The sequence below is a fragment of the Hibiscus syriacus genome, unplaced genomic scaffold (genome assembly GCF_006381635.1).
Source record: "Hibiscus syriacus cultivar Baekdansim isolate YM2019G1 unplaced genomic scaffold, ASM638163v2 tig00116974_pilon, whole genome shotgun sequence".
Classification (NCBI taxonomy): Eukaryota; Viridiplantae; Streptophyta; class Magnoliopsida; order Malvales; family Malvaceae; genus Hibiscus; species Hibiscus syriacus.
Genome location: NW_024063498.1, coordinates 686,932 through 707,707, shown reverse-complemented (window position 1 = coordinate 707,707; position 20,776 = coordinate 686,932). Strand labels below are relative to the sequence as shown.

Here is a 20,776-nt window from a genome sequence, read left to right as displayed (position 1 = left end):
GTTTCTCGACTTTTTAAGGGTACTCTTTCAAATTGATCGGAGGTAAGTAATTTTGGATCATATGTTACCTTTAAATTTTAACTTTCGATTTTCTTAATTAAAAACAACTGGAAATTACGTAGTACCGAAAGGGCGGTTCAAGGGTGCTAATCCTTCCTTGACCGTAACCGACTCCCGAATCCGACATATCTTTGGTAAGACGCAGATCAGGTAAGATATAAGGTATCCGATTAACCTATTTTTTTTAAATAAATAATCGGTGGCGACTCCAATCACATTTTTCAAGTCGAAGCCCAATTCTGTGGCCCAACCGAAAGACGGTTACGACAATAATGAATAATCGAATGATCATTTTGTAACTTTTAATAGTCGAAATACTCAATAAAATAATACTCTATAGTCGAATGACCATTTGTATAGTTTACCATTTATTTTATATCCAAATCAATAATACGTAATAATTAGTTCTTCACTTGCCTTGCACTTCTTTTATTTATTTATTTACACCTTGTGGAGAAGGTCCGCATATTTACCTAATAAATTCATTTTTAAATTAATATTATTTAAAATTCAATTTTTGAATTGATACCTTTTTATATCTCGTAAAATAAATGTAAGACATATCAAAAACATTTAAAAAATATATATTTTTATATTTTTTACGTAATATTATTATTATAAGAAGGTTTGATAAAAATTAAAAATATATAAAATATTATATAAATTTTATTTTAAAAAGCATGTGTTTTACATATCGAAAACACAGTACAAATAACTTTTGAAAGAATTACACAAGGCTTAACCATCATCTAATCTGATTTGCTAAACCTTCTGGCAGAATTAGACCTTGTTGTAAGGAAGAAAGGTGAACAATTATGTGGGCCCAATTTATGATCAGATCAGATGAAGGTTAAGGCTTCACGTTTATAACATTTCATTCTGGTCAAGGACCGAATCATTCTAGTAAACATACAACTAAAATAAAATAATTGTTTCTTTGTCCATTTTTTTAAGATTGTTATTTGTATTTTTTATCGTAATATAGCATGAATTAAATGATTAAGGATATATGACGATAAATTAAAGTTGTTTCTATTTTTTTATGCATCGAATAATTATTTTAATTTCTATAATATTATTTTGAGTTAATTGCATGTTTCAAAAATATAACTCAAATTTTAAATTAATTTTTAAATTTTTAAATATCATAAATCATTCTTCAAATTATCAATATCATTTCTAATACATTATTCTGTTAGTTTGACAAATCGTTTGAATGTATCTAACTTAGACATTGATAAGAATATTTAAATTTGTGTATTAAATTTTGAATATCACTCATCATTATATGGACAATTTAGATTTGATGTGTTAAAAATAGCATGTTAAATTTTACTAATAATCAATCTTTTACACTACAGATCCAAACGATCCATATAATATGTACACGTGTTTAAATTTTGATTAAAAAGATTAAATATGCTTAACGTTGGATCCAAGTTGATATTGAATGCTCACATAACTTGTTAAACCAATTAAAGGAAGTATTTGAAATGGTATTAATAGTTTGGAGATGAATTTAAAGTGTTTCAAAATTTGGGGACAAATATAGCATCTGGGCATAGTTTAAGGATGCTTATTTGCAATTAACTCTACTATTTTTTATAGATCCGTTTTAACTTCTTTTTTTGAAGAATAAGGGTTGGGGAAAAACCGAAAAAGGTAGGCCAAATATAAGTCAAGTTGTGTGATGTGAGCAAAGGTTAGAGGAAATAATACATACAGATTTTTTTTAAAAAAATTGAGGGAGATAGATGAAGATGCAGGGGGAATATTGGGAGTATATACGTTGTATGCATGCGTGTAGTCAGCTGTTAGTCAGCTGAGTTAGCAACGGTTAGCAGGTGGTTAGTTGTTAGCTGTTAGTTAGTCTGTTAAAGGCTGTTGGTTGTTAGCTTGTACAGGTTGGCAGTAACTGCTTGATAAGCAGTGTATAAAGAGCATGTAGACGCATCACCTATGTAGCTTCCTTGATCAATGTATAAGCGTGTATTTCACTAAACATCAGCATTTCAATAGAGATTGAAAATTATTTTGGAATCTAGACCATTTGTTACAGTGCACATGAAACTCGTTACGTGGGCTTGACATGTTCTATAAAATATATTAAAAAATTAAAACTCATCACAAGGGCGTAACAAGATCCATACAACTTTATTTCATATCATATGACAAGTTCCACGAACACTGTAACAAATGGCCTAAATCCCAAAATAAATTTGAAGGTGTCTTATTTTTGCTAATTAATTATTCCGCTTGCATTATTGGTATAATTTTGTTATGATCCTATTATACAATATAAAACTATTTTAGTTTTACACAAATTTAAGATCGTTGGATGAGAGAAAATAGATGACAAATTTAAGATCGTTGGATGAGAGAAAATAGATGGTTTAAATTAACAATAGCAAATGAGAATATTATTATTGGAAAAAAAACAAGTAGTTAATCTCATCCATATATTTTCACTTATCCAACGATCTTAAATTTGTATAAAACTAAAGAATTTCACATTGTATAAGTGAATCTTAACACACACACACATATATATATATATATACCTATTTTGATATCATATAAATATAGATGCTTCATATCAAACATATTTTTTTGAAGAAAAGAAAAAATATATCCTACATATTGTATCTTCACCCAAAGAATATAATTAAAAAATTAATTTACAATAAATATTAATTTAAAAATATTTTATTTATTTTTAGTGATTTCAGTAAAAAAAAATCGATAAATAAAGCAATTTAGAATGATATAATGATTTTCTTGTAGAAACTAATTATTGTAATTTTTCATGTATTGACAGCCTCATCTTATTTGCCAAATTTTAGCCTTAAACAGTGAAAATAGAAAATTCTAGAATGGGGTAGTCGGATTATTAGGCAGAAGGGGAGGCAACATTGTACGGTCAGTAATCATCTAGGCAGTAGAATAATTAATTAGTTGATTAATTAAGGTCATAATATATATAAAAAAGGTTCCAACTTAATCAATTATTTAATTAATTTTGCTTGACATTCCTATTTGCCCATGTCCCACTTTCAAAGTTCATTTGATTTTAACATCGCAGACAAAAAGAGGACGATGTTGAAGAAGCAGAACGCATTAGTGTTTCAATTAATGCCAGGTGTTGAGGGAATCCATCATTCTTCAAATAATTTCAACGATGTTGAAGCATTAACGATGAAATAATACAATCATACTAGTAGCTGATTCAATTTATTACAAACATCAATCTAACTACGATGAATCCTCGAAAGGCAAATCACACTCCAGTGCAACCACCAAACCCCAAACAGATCTACAGGGCATAAATCAAACCACACTGGTAAACATCATAATCCTGCCACAACACAAAACTCGAGCAACAAAGACAAGTAACGTTCGACGGACAGCAACGCAGGACTGCAATATGGACATAATAGAAAGCAAGAACCATATTGTGCAATACTCCACCATATCAACTCAACCAACTAGGCAAAGTACTGCTCTCAATTAAAACTTCACACAGAATCAGACAACACCATAGAAATGCAACTTGTCAAAGTTTAAAATCATGGATAAGCCACTGGAAAAATACTGGAACCTGCAAACTTACACACCACATTAATAGCAGAAACATTAGGGCAACGTATGAAGTCTAGAATTGACGGGATAGATAGAGGTTATTTGTGCTTAGCCCATGTAGAAGTCTTTGCTTAGCTCATTAAAACTGATATTTTGTTTAGGATTAATACAAATAAGTGCCAAAACTTTACCACAAAAAATATTAATTTGTTGCCTAATGTTTTCTCAGTTATACATGTAGGTATCTACCGTTATTTTTTAAAAATTTTAATAATAAAAATATTTTTTAAAACAAAATAAAAACTTAATTTATTTATAAAAAAAAACCCAAAATTTTAATAAAATTATAAATAAAAACTCTAAAAAACTAAAATATCTCATTTCTACCCCATTACAAATTGCCACCGGCCATCTCTAGCCACTGTTGTTGTCGACCACTTGGGTTTTGATTGAAATTGCACGATGGTTCGAATAATGGTGGCGATGTAGCTTATGGACGTCGAGATCGACTAAAATCGACGAAAAACAATGACGGTGGCTTAAAACTTGATAAACTTGTGAACGCTTCTCCACAACAAATGGTGGTAGTTTACGATGAAAGGTTAACGGGTTTTTTCTCGGGAGTCGACGTCGGTGTTGATGAAGGTGGCAGTGACGATCACGGCTGGCCAACCGACAACTATGGAACGGGGAAGGGGAAGGGTAAGGGAGAAAGAGGGGAGGCGCACGGGCCGGGTTGTTTGGTTTTTTTAAAATTAAAAATATTTTTTTTAAAAAATTAATAAATTCTCAAAATTATCATAACGTGACACATGTCACTTAACGATCAAATTTAATGGTCGTTATAGTTCAGGCACCTAAAAATGTTCTGATGAAAACTTTAAACACCTATTTTTAACGAAAAATTCTTTAGACACTAAAATATTTTTCGAGATAAAATTTAGACACTTATTTTTGTATTAAGCCTTTTCTTTAATATATTTTTATATATCAAATCAAATATTGTTAAGTTAACCAAATATTTATTAAAATTTTATTATTTTAAATTTAAGTAAATCACATCTTTTAATATTTGATATTCACTTCGTTTATATAGGCAGAACATCCTACAAGTATTATAGTTAAGAAAATAACTTTAATACGAACAAACAGTGACAAGTCTAGAAATTTAAGAATGAAGTCTAAAATTTTAAAATTATTTTCTTAAAAATAATAGGTATGTATATATATTTTTTTTCTATATTCATTAAAATAAATTTAACCATTTTCTTTAAATAATAGGGATGTGTTTAACCTCCTAAGGACTTAATGTATCCACCCTGCGAACTCGAAAATTTGTACTTGGAGATGGTCATTAGTGCCGATGGACGTATAAAAAAGAGAATACCAACTTATGGAGAGTACGCCAATGTGAAACGATCCCTGAGAAGTTAGGATTATGTAATTTTGGGCCTAATTGCCTTTGTTTTTTCCACGCTTCTTTCTTCACAATTCACGACAACTTCCCCGCCATTAAAGCTCAAGTATAAACTTCAACAACACCAAACTTTATGCAAAACTGGGTTTTCCTTACATCTTTTGACCCAATATCTGCAGTATATAAACACATCTCAACGATATAAAGGAGACTTGCCGTTTCCATATGATGCCACTGTGAGAGGAGAAGATAGAAGCTTCAGGGCTATAGAAGAAAGGAGTTGAGGGAGCAACCTATCTATAATAATTTATAAAATTATCGATATGATGTTTAAAAAATTATATAATTAATCAAATTACCAATCTTATATCTCTTTTTAATTAATCACTAGTATTTAATCTATTAATTAACTTATTCATACAAATTTTGTATAGACTCATTGTGGGGGCGATAATGCCGGACAGGATAGCGATTATCCTGTAAGCTGGTTCCAACATATGATTCACAAGAGAAAATTCACCCAAAACCAGAGAAAACAAGTCTCTAGAGTTTAACGAAATATTATCAAAATCACTCCACAAGCCGGACTGTTATAGCCAAAAATCGTATTTATCCGAATTTTACTAAAAATAGAAAAATCTCGAAAATCACTATAAATTGAAATTCGAAATAAAATAAACAATATGCAAAAAATCTGGCCCAAATCGGATTTAAATTGACTTCCTAACTGACAAGCGAAATATTACCATAAATAATAAAAAATAAATAAAACTAGTGATTCGGAGGGAAAAACGGTAGAATTGGATATCGAAAAAAGGCCACATGGAGCCATGCACGATGTGGACAGCGTGCGCGTCGAAAGGGACTTTTTGAATTGGGGTCTTATGCGCGATTCCGACACCCGTAGCCAAAGTTATAGCTAAAAGACTGAAACGCACTCAAAACAGCCCCAATGAGGAACATATCACAATCAACTTCCGCCTTTGCGCTGATCTGCCAACTCATTGTATCTCAGCGCTATCAAGGTGCAATCTGACAGCTCAGCATCATCTGTCTCGGATCCCCCTGCATCAGGCGATCATGTCAATTCAATTTGCTCCATTCGTAAATATCAAGATTTGAACATCTAATATTGTTTAAGTAATCTAGTAGCTCATTCCACTAAACAAATTGATCGTTGGTATAATCAATTGTATAATTTGATGATTATTAAAATAATTTAATGAACTAATTTAAATCTCTAATCTTACTTAAAAAATTCAGTACCTTATTTCAGTGAACCAACTAATCATTAATATAATCAATTGTCTAATTTAATTGTTATTCGAATAATGTAATGAACTAATTTGGAAAAAAATGGATATAATTTTTGACACGTCATATTACCATGTGATCTCTATTTTATTTGTCTGTAATGGACAAACGCATGCCAGCATACGACCATGGACACTGACCATCTAGAAAATGAATTGATCATGGCATGGAGATGGGTAAACTATAATGCGAGTTGCATTTGAATCATTGAACCTCTGATAAGCACGTCATGAGAATTAAAAATGTTTGCTATATTTTAAATATTTATTTATTTAAGTATATACATAATTTTTTTTTTGATAATTTGATTTTTATCACCCAAATAAAGAGCAAATACCATATACAACTACAGAATACAACCTGTCAACAACAATATAAACAACAACTCCCTACGAACAGCCTAAGCAAAACAACTCAAGAAAGACAACTAAAATATAAGCAAAACAGTAAATTGCAAAATAAGATAAAAAAAAAACTTCCCATGAACAGCCATCTCATAGGGACTTCACGCATGTCTGCATGCAAGTGACCAGTAGAACAGTAGCAAGCAGCAAGCTAGTCGATGTTCCAATCAAGGCAAAGTTGAGAATTAACCCTATCAGCTTTGTTAATGCTACAGCCATGCAACTTAACACTGACTGTCCGTTTGATAACCTCAAAGACTTCATCAAGCACTATAGTACAACCTCTAAAGTGTCTAAGATTACGTTCTTCCCAAACAAAGTACAGAAGACTAATCCAAGCTAGCTTCAGAATGCAGACTAGCAAGGATTTCCCCTTAAAGTTGGCAGCAGCCCAGGCCAAGGTATCATTCCAACACAGCACCCTATGGGGAATTCTGCAAGTCTACAAGATTTTACTCCAGAGACCAACAGCAAAAATGCAGTCATTAAACAGATGATCCTTGTTTTCTACCCCATCACTGCAGATCTCACAGCGCCCATCTAACTCAATCCCCATAAGAATAAGTCTTCCTTAGTTGGCAGCCTATTCAAAAAAACCATCCAAGCAATAATAGACATTCTAGGGATATGAAGATGGAACCATATTAAGTGTTCCCAACTAACCTTCTCCCTCTTGTCTCTCAGCTTCTCCCACACCCAGTAGCTTTTAACCAAATTTCAGTCAACAACTGCCAAATAAGCCAGCAACCTCTATTCTAAGCTTAAGCAGCTTCCTCAAGATCTAGCTGAGCTGAGGCTTATAACCAGCCTCCCAAAAAGTAGCCATCTTCAGGGCATATTCATTAACCCAGTCGACTTAGAGAGACCCATAATTTGCAAGGATGTTTCTGATCAGCAAAAACCAACAAACCTTGTTCCATCAGTCCAAACTTTTTAAACCCAAGCCACCTTCAGATTTCAACCAACACATTTTCTTCCAGCTGACTCTTGCCCCCTTGGCAGGAGTATCATCCCCCTTCTAGAAGGACCTCATACAGAGTTGCTCAACCTGCCTAATGACTTCACTAGGCAATACTAACTGTCTGCACCAATAATTGGAAATACTGAATAAAACAGATTGGATAAGCTGCAGTCTGCCACCATAACTCAACCTCAGCTTAGACCACAAAGCCAGCTTACTTCTAATCTTATCAACTAAAGGGAGACAGTCTTTATCAGTAAGTTTCCTGGTAACTAATGGCACACCAAGGTACCTAACAGGAAACTTACCCAATTTAAAACCAGTAATAGCTTGCACTCTTCTCAAAACACCCTCATACACACCATAAGAAAACAACTCATATTTTCCAGCATTTAACTATAGCCCAGACATCTCATAAAAGACCTCAAGAACATCAAAAACACCCAAAATAGAGCCATCAGTACCATGACAAAAAATTAACAAATCATCAGCAAAGTTGAGATGAGTGAGAAGAACACGCTTACATTTAGGATGAAATCGGGTTAGCCCTTCCTTGGCAGTAACATTTAACAAGTGGGACAACACATTCATAATAAGTACAAAGAGATAAGGGGACAGTGGGTCACCCTGTCTAATTCCCCTCTTCCCTTTAAAAAAACCCACTAAACTACCATTAAATGCCATAGAATATCTTGCACCAATGACACATGCAGAAATCCAACCCCTAAACCTTTCTAGAAGCCCTAAGGAAGCAAGCACATTCATCAAGAAGTCCCAAGATACAGAATCAAATGTCTTCCTTAAATCAATTTTAAGAGTGCACCTAGGGGAAAGTGATCTGCGGGAGTAGCCCCTAACAATCTCTTGAGCTAAGAGTCTGTTATCTACTACACTACGCCCACTGATATGGCAAAATCATGTATGGGAAGTAACTACCTAACTGATTAACAATGATACCAGTGATGGTTTTATAGACAACCAATCAACAAGACATAGGGCGAAAGTCCTTAGCCATACCAGCATTTGGAGTCTTAGGCACCAAGGCAATTGCTGTAGCATTGAGAGCAAAAAACAGAGTTCCAGACTGAAAAAAATCTCTAATAGCAGCCAGGAAATCTTCATGCACAATATTCCAAGCCATCTTAAAAAAATATGTTGTATATCCATCTGGCCCAGTGCTCTTTTCATTACCTTGCCTGAACAAAGAAGCTTTAATTTCATCATTAGAGACCTCCTTGACTAATAAAGCAGCAACATCACAAGGAAGCTCATACCCCAACAAACTTTTGAGAAGATCAACACCACAACTTTTAACCCCCAGCATCTTCAAAACCAAGCAATTCAGTGTAAAATCTCAACATCTCAACCGACATAGCATCAAATGAGTCCAACCGAGAACCATCCTCAGCATAGAGTAATCTAACAGTGTTTCTCTGTCTTTTTCTCAGTATATACATAATTATTTAATACAATTTTTTATTTATTTGTAATCACTTTAATAAACATGTCATGAGAATTAAAAATGTTTGTTATATTTTAAATAATTATTTAATTATGTACATACGTAATTATTTTATATGTTCTTTTAATATTTTAATTATTACAAAAAAGTGATAATTAGCATATCGCAAAATAAAATAAAAACGATACAAAACATACGCATATATATATAAAACGCTATAAACTAAAATAATCGACAACAAATTATAACATAATTATACAAAAGTATTTTAAAACCTAAATATATATATATAGTTTTATCAACACAATAATCTCATTTAAACAAAATTATATTGTAATATGGGGTTTTCCCCATACCAGGGTCGGTCCTGATATTTTAAGAGCCATAGGTCAGGAGGTGATGACAATCAGATAAGTGGTGACCCACGCTTAGTTTTTCTTTCAATCATTAAAATAGGGCCATTGGATAATCATATTTTTGAGTTTTTTTTAATAAAAAATGATTTTTTAAAATATTTTTAAATTATTGAGGCCCACTAAATTACTATATTTTCGAGTGTTTGAAATAAAAAAAAATACGTTTAAAAATATTTTTTAATTACTAAACTTAACAATATTTTAAAAAATGTGCCCCTTCAAGCTTGGGACCTTAGGCGGTCGCACCCCTAATCTATGCCCAGGCCGACCCTGCCCCGTACTCATGTGAGATCAACAATGTATCAAATGTATAATTTCATACACTTTTATGTAACTAAAATTTAAATCACGATTTTTAATATAAATTTTATTCATTTTAAAAATAAAAAACTTAAAATATAATTTAAAATATAATATAAATTTATATAATACTCAATATGGAAACAATTATGGTAAGATAAATCAGCCACGGCATATTACCTTACCTAGCACCTCTAGCTGTGCTTGACAAATATATTCGTGTTCGAAAAGTAAACTAAAGTTGAAAACGGGCACCAAAGACGGTAAATTATGCTTTTTATCCCTTTATTTTGATTATATTGTTGTTTTGGTGATTAAATTTTAAAAAAATATTTTAATTATTCAACTTTAGAATTGATATATTTTTAGTTATTTGAATATTAAATTATAAATAATTGGGTGATATGATTTATTTTTGCTGACATGAGCTGTATTTTTATTAGCGTGAAAGTCGTCTTTTGTCCAATTTTTATTTTTCTCCAACAACTTTAAAACTATTAGAATTTTATTCTTACCGTTTTCTAAAGTTTTCTTCGATTACTTTAACAACTTATGAATTTATCTCATTTTCTATTATCACCACACGAGTTTATAATTTTTCAAAAATTCTCTATAATTCAAGGAGTTTTAATTTAAAACTAAAAACAAAAATTGATATACAGTCTACATCACTCGATCACTATAGAATTAAGGTATATCACTCTTCTTTTTCTTTTTCTATCATTCAAATTTAAAAAACACATTTTTTAATGTCGAAAAAATCAAAGAAAATTTAAAAAGTTAGATTAAAATTTTAAAAGTATTTGTATAAACTTAAAAGAAAGTTTTGGTGTTCGTGTTCTTATAATTTCAAAAGATTGATTTCATGTTATAATAACGTTAAATAAGTATGGTAGAATTATTAAAAATTAAGTGATTAAATTAAAATTTTTAAAGTTCAAGAGTTATAGAAAAAGTATATTACCCTTTTAACAAACATGTAGTGGACAATGATTCATCTTGGTTTAGAATGTGATTTAAATAACATTTGGTTACTGTTATAATGTCCACTGTATAACAGTAATAATGTCGGCAGATATTATTATATGATTGTGATATTCATAATTATTATAATAATAATAAAGATAATATAATTAAAAATATCGCAATCGTAATTTATATCTCTAATTTAGATTCTAATACAATTGCTATAGCTACAGAAGAACATTCATCCAATGTGCGTGATCACACCCGGTATTGGTTTTTTTCCAAAAGACTGAAAAGAAACCAATTTTTTAAACCAGGATATAAAGTCGAATCTTCATCTTCACCACTGTGAGCACCAGTCAACACCCAACCTGGGATAGGAAAATAAAAGAAATATCCAAAGCCGTACGATTGCGAATTGCGATCCTCTTTCGCTCTTCTATCAGCGTCAAAAACCACACACTCAATCAACGAGAGGGGCGGAACCAGGTTTTTCCATTAATCTTCCCTTCTTCTGCTATATAAAGGCCCATTGTTCACCAAATCAAAGCTCGTCCAGTTTTTCAATTTTTTTTCTCGTTGTCAAACAGTTACTTCTCCTACAAATATGGGTTTTTCTTGTTTTTTCTTTCGTTTCCAAAAACTCGTCCCCATGTCCCGTTGAATGGATTCCCTTCTTTCCCTTCTCCCCTGAACAAAAATCTTCATAATAAGGTTGGTTCGCTATTTTCGTCGTCATCCAGTTCTGTTAATTTCGGCTATTAGTTTGTCGTTTAAGTGGTAGTAGCAGCAGCAGCAGCAGCAGCAGTAGTTTTGGTGGTTTGAAGATTGAGCGTTCGATGGCTTCCTCCGCTTCGCCTGAGACCCCTAAGCCTAAGATCATCACCGGTCCCGGTGGTTATGTTCTTGAAGATGTTCCTCACTTATCGGATTACATCCCTGATCTTCCTGTACGTATAATTTATTTGTTGCTGGTAAAATGGATTGGAAAAGTAAAAGGAAACTATCTTTTCATAAGCTCCATTTCCCTGTATCTTTTTTCTGGGCACTAATTACAGTTCTAGATTCCATTTTGCATTCATATCTTCTTTTTATAGTTGTTTGATAATATAATAAGTAAGTTAAAAAGTAACTCCTACAAGTCTATCTGATTTTCTTTCACCTTTTACTTGTAAGGTTTATACCAATCCGTTGCAAGACAATCCGGCATACTCAGTTGTTAAGTAAGCCTCATTTCACAACTCTTTACACACACACATATTCATTGTCGGTTCTGCTATTAATTGGATCAATTTCCTTGTTTCACCAGGCAATATTTTGTCCATGTAGATGACACCGTTCCTCAAAAGGTTAGTCTTACAATATCTAATATAAATATTTGTATATCTATGTATATCAACATATATTCAGTTATAGGTATGAATCCAAATATTAGAAGAAATTAAAAAAAAATGAAGTATACTCGTATTGGGTATGTACTTTTAATATAGTTTTCAGATATTTTCGTGTCTTTACAGATTGTTATTCACAAGGATAGTCCCAGAGGAGTGCATTTCCGACGAGCTGGACCACGTCAAAAGGTATGTGTTTAACGTTATGTATGAAATGTGAACGATGGGACTCTAAATTGTGTTTTTACTTTTTACAATGATCTGTTGGGTATTTGATGGTTTCCTAGGTATATTTTCACTCTGATGATGTTCTTGCCTGTATTGTAACCTGTGGTGGTCTTTGCCCCGGACTCAACACTGTGATTAGAGAGATCGTATGCGGCTTGTACCACATGTATGGTGTGAAGAAAGTTCTAGGGATAGATGTAAGTGATCATCCGGCCTCAAGTTTGTTCCTTTAGGAGTAAGAGAAGTTTTTGAAACATTAATATAGTTTCTGGCTTTAAATTGCTAATAATAGCACCCCATCTAAATGACTAAATGAAAACATATAAATGCTTACTATATGGACTTCCTCATTAAATGTGTCAACCTACCATTTTCATGCTGGCATGTTTTCACTTGGTTAGAAGATGTTTTATGATAAATGTCTTCCATCATTGAATGAGTTGTTGCATTAACAATTAATGAGTTTTGTGCATTTGCAGGGAGGATACAGGGGTTTTTATGCTAAAAATACTGTGCATTTAGATCCCAAGGTTGTCAATGATATCCATAAACGTGGTGGAACAATCCTTGGAACATCACGAGGTGGGCATGATACCGCAAAGATTGTTGACAGCATTCAGGATCGAGGGATTAATCAGGTCTGATAGTAATACTATGATATTTGTGAGTGTTGCCAATAATTGAACTATAATTAGTTGTTATGATCAAGGCATACCAACTGACTGACTTATGAGTGTCTGTGTTACCACAGGTTTACATTATCGGTGGAGATGGAACTCAGAGAGGAGCATCTGTTATATTTGAGGTGATTCTATGATAGGATATGCAAGCATTGATTTGCTATGCAAATTTATACGTATTTAAAAAAGAAGTTTATTCCATAATTTACAGGAAGTTAGAAGGCGTGGTCTTAAAGTTTCAGTTGTTGGAATACCTAAAACCATTGACAATGACGTCCCGGTAATCATCTTGGCTTGTATAGAATGTTGTTGAACCAGAAGCCTGTTAGAAATTGCAACCAATTTTATTTGGTTACCACACGGTCTTTTAACTTTGTTCCTTTTTCATGCATGATAGGTTATTGACAAGTCCTTTGGCTTTGATACTGCTGTGGAAGAGGCTCAACGCGCCATTAATGCTGCTCATGTTGAAGCTGAAAGTTTTGAGAATGGCATTGGCCTTGTGAAGTTGATGGGTCGCTACAGTGGTAAGTTTCTTGTTTGGTCTCTCGTGGAAGTGTTAATCTTGTGAAGTTAATGGTTTTGTTCCTTTCATTTATGCTTTTGTTCTACAGTGGAGTTTACATTCCCTTTTATCATACTTCTTCGTTTCCTGAAACTGTTAGATTGTTCATTTTTTGTTCTTAGTGCAATCTAACCCTCAGTAATATTCAGGTTTTATTGCAATGTATGCTACTCTTGCAAGCAGAGATGTGGATTGTTGCTTGATACCGGAATCACCCTTTTATCTTGAAGGACCTGGAGGACTTTTTGAATACATTGAGAGGCGACTTAAAGAAAATGGGCACATGGTTCTCGTGATAGCAGAGGGTGCAGGACAGGAGCTACTTGCTGAATCAAGTACACAGAAAGATGCTTCAGGAAACAAGCTTCTCCAGGATGTTGGACTATGGGTATCGCAGAGGATCAATGTATGCCATATAGATTCGACTTTGCAACAGTTCACAGACACGTAAAGATGTATAATATGGAAGTTTTTGATGTGACATTCATTGATTTTTGCCTGTCATTTCCAGGACCACTTTTCAAAAGAAAGGAAGATGACCATAAACCTCAAATATATAGGTCAGTCGAGTAAATATTTAAGATTTTCTTGAAGATTTCATTTCTCAAGAGGAAAAGAAACCATATGTCTTTTTCAGTTGAAGTTACTAGTTAATGGCAGAAGTTGCTGAACTTTTTTCTTTCATCTTCTCGCAGACCCTACCTATATGATTCGTGCTATTCCAAGTAATGCATCTGACAATGTTTATTGCACACTTCTTGCTCAAAGTGCTGTTCATGGAGCAATGGCTGGGTACACTGGATACACAAGTGGTCTTGTCAACGGCAGGCAGACATACATACCTTTCTACGTGAGTTTGAAATGACATAAAGAGCTTTAATTTGGAAATATTAGTTTAGAAAATCGATGTTTTTTTTAATTGCATGCTTTATAATGCCGTAGTATTCAGAGACTGTTATTTTAGTACCCCTTCTGCAACGTGGAACCTTCCTGGTTCTCTGCATGCATCATCTCTTATGGTGGTCAGTTAATTCCAATGTCCAGGTTCTAGTATTCCTTGTAACACTTGCATTCAATTCTTCTGGGTTGTACACCTATGCTATATCATAAGTCTCTTCCAAAGAATTTGCCTTGATGTATATGTATGGATATCACAAGGGTGGGGATAGAATTAGATATGGATGCAACACACCTTAACCGGTGTTCAATATGAAGTTTTAATTTGGGATGATAATTTGTGTGCAGCGGATTACCGAGAAACAAAACAAGGTTGTGATAACAGATAGGATGTGGGCAAGGCTTCTGTCTTCAACGAATCAACCAAGCTTTTTGCACTCCAAAGATATCATCGAAGACAAGGTCGATGTGTTGGATAATGGAAACTGTAACCCCAATTGATGTTTATAGTTTATCGAGGCGCATGTGTAGTGCATAGTTTATTAATAAGCAAATTAATCAGCTGTCTAGTGTTCTTGCAAAAGTCCTAAAATGATTCTGTTGTGTACTATTCAGCATGCTGAGTTTTGGGTTTCCAGATTGAATTTTTACCAACTTCTGTTGGGGTTTCGGACAGACCTTATGTTTGAATAGTTTATTAGATCTTGTATTTACTTTATATTAACGAGTGTTATGCTGTTCAAACTTTATTCACGACTTGTAATATCTTCTAATGGCAGCCACAGCCTTGTTTACATATTGGTCTAACATTCATTATAGTTTTCAAGTTCTTGTTCTTTGTAATTGAGTTATTCGTCATATCATTTCTGTGATCACTCAGCAAAAGAATTCGTTGATTAAATATTAAAGTAGTTGATATCATTGTTATCGAAACTTTTAACATTACATATTCAAGTGAACTTAAGAATGGCTTGGACCTCAACTGCAACAATCAAGGGCAGTGTCATCTTCGAAGCCGAGATTGTCCGAAAGAAGCTAAGTTCACACCCACCAACAGGCTTCTCCCATCTCATTCCTCCATTTACATACACTGCATTTAATTTTTCTTTAGTGGCACATTGCTTCTAGAACTTATGCTTAGCAAGTTATTCAAAGGGCTGCAGGCTTGCCATCTTTTCTAGGGTCGCTAACAGCAGTTAATTTTCCATGAAATATGTATGAATCTTTTCCGAGTTTACGACCAGTTACTATTGGTTCTTGGAGTGTTTGTACAACAAACTGAACGATAGCTCCACCTGACTTTGGCTCCAGCTGATGCCCCTTCTCTCTCAGAAATATCTTTGTCTCCTCTGCAAGCTCGATGTGATCACCATCGATGCAAGTCCAGTTTTCATACGAGATTACATTTGGTATTAACTGCAGCAAACCAAAGATTAAGTCCATTGGATAACCTTCCAAATACAACTATATGTATTCGATCGAATCACACCTTGTGGTAGATCCTTGGATGTTCTACTGCAGCCAAAGGTTCCATCCCCAAGATAAAATGATTTAGAAAAACCTGGGTCACTGCTGGTATTATGTTCATTCCGCCGCTGCCACCAATGACTCCGGCCAGCTGATTATCCTGCCAAAAGAGGTATTAAGGTTAGTGAAAGGGGCAAGACATGTAGATTTCTTGGCTGCACGATCGCACTGGGAAGCTCTGAAACCTTGGTAATAATAAGTGGTGTCATGGAAGATAGAGGTCTCTTGTTTGGTCTGATAAAGTTTGCCGGAGCAGGAGGGAGCATGTCTGGGGATATCTCTGTTGGTGCTGAGAAATCGCCCATCTCGTTGTTAATGATAATCCCGGTGGAAGCTGATAGTACTCCAGCTCCGAAAGGGTAATTCACAGTGGTGGTCATAGATACGGCATTGCGTTCTGCATCCACGATGCAGAAATGGCTAGTTCCATGGTCTCTAAGTTGACTCCATCTGGTAATGAAAAGGATTACAAAAGCTCAGAAGCTTCATTGACAAGAATCTAAAGGGTTTGTTTGTAAACCACACATACCTGTACATATAATAGCTTGCAGGGAAAGTTGTGTCGTCGACTATCTTTGCCTGGATTTGCTTTGCATAAGAAACAGAAAGCATTTCAGATACATATTCGGTTACATTAACGAAATCAGGGTCACCCAAGTTCATTCTTTCAGCAAACATGTGTTTCAATGCTTCGATCAGGCGATGAAGCCCGAGATCGCCCTTTGCGGCATTAGCACTTCCATAGCTGTCCAAGATGTTCATGACCAGAGACATGCCAAGTGTTCCACTTGAAGGAGGTGGCATTCCGTATATAGTGTAATTCATCACATTTGCAGTCATTGCATCTGTAATTTCTACGTCGTAATTCCTTAAATCCTCCATTGTCAAAATCCCACCAACCTGTCTCACATCTTCCACCAAATTTTCTCCGATCGTTCCATTATATAATGCCTCTGGTCCATGTTCTGCCAGTTTCTCAAGGCTGTGAGCCAGCTCGACATTATAGCACTTTTCGCCTGCCCGTAACAACTTTCCCTCCGGTGCAAACACCTGCCTTAAGCCGAGATCGTCCATAATCAACTGCGCATGCGAAGCAATGTTTAATCCGAGGTATGGTTCGATGACAAATCCGTGTTTAGCTAGTTTTATTGCAGGCTCAAATAGTGTCTTCCAATCTAGTCGACCGTATCTCAGCCAAGCTTTGTGAAGGCCAGCGATCTCGCCGGGAACTCCCATTGACAACGCACCATGGTACTTGGCTCTCATATCAGTCTCATACATGTTCTGCAACAATAATAACAACGTTAGCAGGCACAATCAAGACAGAAGCTAGGAGCCTAGGCTCGAGTCCTCTGCAACGGATAATATTGAGATTGATTGTTGAACCAGAATAAGTTCGAAAGCGGCTAACGGGATATCAGTGATCTTCTCTACCTAATGAATGGGGTTTCCGATCTGAAATTGATCGCCCTGCACCCTCCCCGAGTTTATGTTTCAAATAAAATCACACATATAAGGGTAGATTGATACAACATGAACTAGAAAAAAGTTTGCTGTAACTCGAGCACGTGTTGACCAATAATAGATCAACTTGTCTTGGAAACAATATAGCTGAAAGAGAGAATTTCGAACCTGCGAAGCGGTTAACGGAGCAGTTTCTCTCGAATCGAAGGCTTGGACTTCTGAAGTCGATGAAGACCAAACAACCATGAAAGATCCACCACCAATTCCGCTAGCCATCGGGTTGACAACCCCGACGCACAATGCCGTTGCCACCGCTGCATCTACCGCATGCCCACCTTTCTTGAGCATAAGCACTCCGATTTCAGAACAACGGCCATCGTCTGCGGCAACAACCCCGTGCTCTGACTCGACACTATTGGGGCCACGAACTCCAACCCTGCTATCGTACTTGTTCCCTCCTTTAACTAGTAAGTAACTAAAGCCATCTCCGAATATTATTAGGCCTCCAACTGAAACATACACCACATCTCAGCATCAAACAAAGCATACAAGATATGATTATAAAACTACATGAAGCAAGAAGAATCTTTAGCTCTGTAATGATGTAATCATGGTATCAGATCACAAAAACCGTCCAGGTTCATAAGGCTATAATAAAATAAAAGGAAATGAAACTTGTCCGAAACCTAATTCAACCATTTATTGACCAACACAAAATACAGCATGGTTATATTCAAAAGGATCAAAAAAGAAACTCTGGGTATTATTTATAAACATTTGACAGAGCAAATGAACACACACACACATATATATGAGAGAAAACAGAACCATTAACTTTAATGAAATGGATAAGAGCAGGGCAATTAATCCTGGAAACCCAGAAAGATAGCACAAGATCATTGACAAAAAAGAGAAGAAACTGACTAGAAAAGGTGACACAAACAAGGAAGAATCGGAGAGCTGTGTTCCGGTAACTGTTTATCTTATTGTTCTTCTCATTTGGCATCAAAGATAAAAGGGGAGCTTCCATGATAGAAATTGCTGCTTGTTTTTCCTGAAATCTGTGCACAAGGTTAGGTGTGGAGAGGGGAGTACTGTCAACGATTTAGGTAGAGTTATATATATACAAAATGTAAGATTGAATCAGTGGAGATCACCAATAAAGAATGCGCAAATATCACGCATCAGATATTAAAAGAATTTGAAGTGGGGAAGCAAGCGACTTGGCTCTTAGCCTCTTACTGCTGTCGGGACACTGGATTGCTTAGTTGGACAAGATTCCTCTCTCTTACCCTATCATGTACTGCCACGTAACAATCAAGTATTTTGGTCGATTTCTATAATTAGTCCCTTTACTATATTTATGTTGTGGAATTAGTCCCTGTACTATATTTATGTTGTGGAATTAGTCTATTTAAGTCTGTTTTTCGGATATTTAAATTTCAGTCCCAACACCAATAAAACTAGTAGGGGTGAATAAAACTTGATTCACCTAGAAAAACTAATTTTTTTTAATTATGAGTTGTTCAAATTATTCAGTCAACTTAAGTGTTCTAGGTAGATGGACAAATCAACAAATCGAGTATCAAATATTTTTGAACTCCCCTCGTCTTAAATGCATAGAATCAAGAGATTTGACATCACTGCCACTAACCACACCACTTGCGAAAACAAAAGGTCAAACTAGTTGCAAAATGTTCGTAACGGCGCTCATTATCGATCAATGAATCTGATGTTAATGGCAAAAACGGCATTGAAAATTAGGAAACAACATCAACTTGATCAAAGATGTGATATTGAGCATACATACACGTGCGAGGCTAGCTGATCGTCTTGGTCCAGGGTAACCTAATTCAATGAATTCGAACAATTGAATTTGCAGTGTAACATCCCAAAAGATGGGTCAGTGACTTAAATGCAAATTTTGAAAATTTATGCTCAATTTTAAAATAAGTTAAAAGTTCATGACTTTATTGGAAACATTTTGTGATGGATGGTTTAGTAAAGAATGAAAGAAAGAAGGGTAAAATGGTTATTTGACAAGAAAGATTTTTATCTTTTTTTTTTTGTAGGCTATATAAACGTGGGAAATAGGAGAAAGTTTCCACGGTACTCTCTATTCTTCTTCTTTTTTTCTCTTCAACGTGAGAGCCAAAGCAAAGGTATGTTGATTTCATCTTGTTAATTCCTTGAATTTATAGGTTGGGTTGGAATAATTGGGTGTTATATAAGCTTAAGGAAAGCTTATATAAACTTAAAACAATAAGATGAATGAGTTATGATGGGATTTGTAAAAATAGTTTTAAAGATGAATTTTGTTATGGTTTGGTTTTTAGGGTTTTGATGAGATTTTTGACTTGGCATAAGAAGAATTAAGAAGTCTAAAGCATTAGAATTGAATTTAGATCATGTTGATATTTTGGTATGATTCTTAGCTTTAAGAATCTGGATGAAATATAGGAGATTAAAAGGTGTTGGAATGCTAGAAATTAGTTATAATGGTTATAGATGAGTTTGAGAACATAATAAAGGGTTTATACATGAAAATTTGGGTAAAGTATTGAGGAATTTCGGGTGAAATAGCCTATTCTGGGCAGGTGCATCGGTACACTATGAATATGCACCAATGCACTAAGACCAATTTTGAAGGTGCATCAATACATTAAGGGGTGCATCGATGCATGGGTATTTCGAACCTAATTTATGTACCGATGCATACATAGTGCATCGGTACACCCCTAAAGGAAAAAGTGAATATTGGTCTGTTAAATTCATTCAAGTTATTAGCATCAAATTACAAGGTGTAGATATCTGATAATTACCTTAAAATGTATATTTATATAGATATCGAGCACGAACAAGTTCCGGAACGATTATCAAGTTAAGATTCGATCGAAAGAGAGGAAATCATAAAAGTGGATTGGAACTTAGTGAGGCCAAGGTGAGTGCATATTAGTTAGTTTAGGGTGTTAAATGGAAACAAGACTTGCGATAAGTCTATTTCCTATGTTAGAATGCATGAATATATGATTATATGTATATGGATGACATGAATTGTATGTATGCATAATTATGTGTGTTAACATGCTTTTGTATGTAATGATATAAGAAGTATGTGCTCTGTGATGTTTATATATATGAACAT

At 34.4% G+C, this 20,776-nt stretch overlaps 2 protein-coding genes across 2 annotated transcripts; one reads left to right on the top strand and one right to left on the bottom strand.

Annotated features, from left to right (window-relative positions):
* Nucleotides 1-11,263: 11,263 nt before the first annotated feature.
* On the top strand, nt 11,264-15,374 carry LOC120192342 (ATP-dependent 6-phosphofructokinase 3-like). The gene is made up of 13 exons (XM_039195130.1): nt 11,264-11,829; nt 12,056-12,102; nt 12,189-12,228; nt 12,397-12,459; nt 12,558-12,695; nt 12,978-13,136; nt 13,250-13,303; nt 13,390-13,458; nt 13,576-13,705; nt 13,893-14,149; nt 14,255-14,303; nt 14,439-14,593; nt 14,989-15,374. The coding sequence occupies exons 1-13, from the start codon at nt 11,719-11,721 to the stop codon at nt 15,139-15,141; spliced, it is 1,425 nt and encodes a 474-aa protein (XP_039051061.1). The 5' UTR covers nt 11,264-11,718; the 3' UTR covers nt 15,142-15,374.
* A 366-nt stretch (nt 15,375-15,740) lies between these two features.
* Nucleotides 15,741-18,720, bottom strand: LOC120192341 (glutathione hydrolase 3-like). Its single transcript, XM_039195129.1, has 6 exons — nt 18,556-18,720; nt 17,800-18,140; nt 16,697-17,451; nt 16,353-16,617; nt 16,130-16,267; nt 15,741-16,056 (listed from the first exon to the last, which is right to left on the bottom strand). Exons 1-6 carry the CDS (start codon nt 18,659-18,661, stop codon nt 15,790-15,792), a joined length of 1,872 nt encoding a protein of 623 aa, XP_039051060.1. The 5' UTR covers nt 18,662-18,720; the 3' UTR covers nt 15,741-15,789.
* Between the last annotated feature and the right edge of the window lie 2,056 nt (nt 18,721-20,776).

What these genes read in the sequence shown, in the direction of transcription:
- LOC120192341 (XM_039195129.1), bottom strand. Translation starts at nt 18,661, where the DNA reads ATGGAAGCTCCCCTTTTATCTTTGATGCCAAATGAGAAGAACAATAAG. An exon ending in TGTTTGTGTCACCTTTTCTA is followed by an intron (nt 18,141 to 18,555) that starts GTCAGTTTCTTC and finishes TGTATGTTTCAG; the next exon opens with TTGGAGGCCTAATAATATTC. An exon ending in GCAAGCTATTATATGTACAG is followed by an intron (nt 16,618 to 16,696) that starts GTATGTGTGGTT and finishes TTTCATTACCAG; the next exon opens with ATGGAGTCAACTTAGAGACC.
- LOC120192342 (XM_039195130.1), top strand. Translation starts at nt 11,719, where the DNA reads ATGGCTTCCTCCGCTTCGCCTGAGACCCCTAAGCCTAAGATCATCACC. An exon ending in CCGGCATACTCAGTTGTTAA is followed by an intron (nt 12,103 to 12,188) that starts GTAAGCCTCATT and finishes TTGTTTCACCAG; the next exon opens with GCAATATTTTGTCCATGTAG. An exon ending in ATGACACCGTTCCTCAAAAG is followed by an intron (nt 12,229 to 12,396) that starts GTTAGTCTTACA and finishes GTGTCTTTACAG; the next exon opens with ATTGTTATTCACAAGGATAG.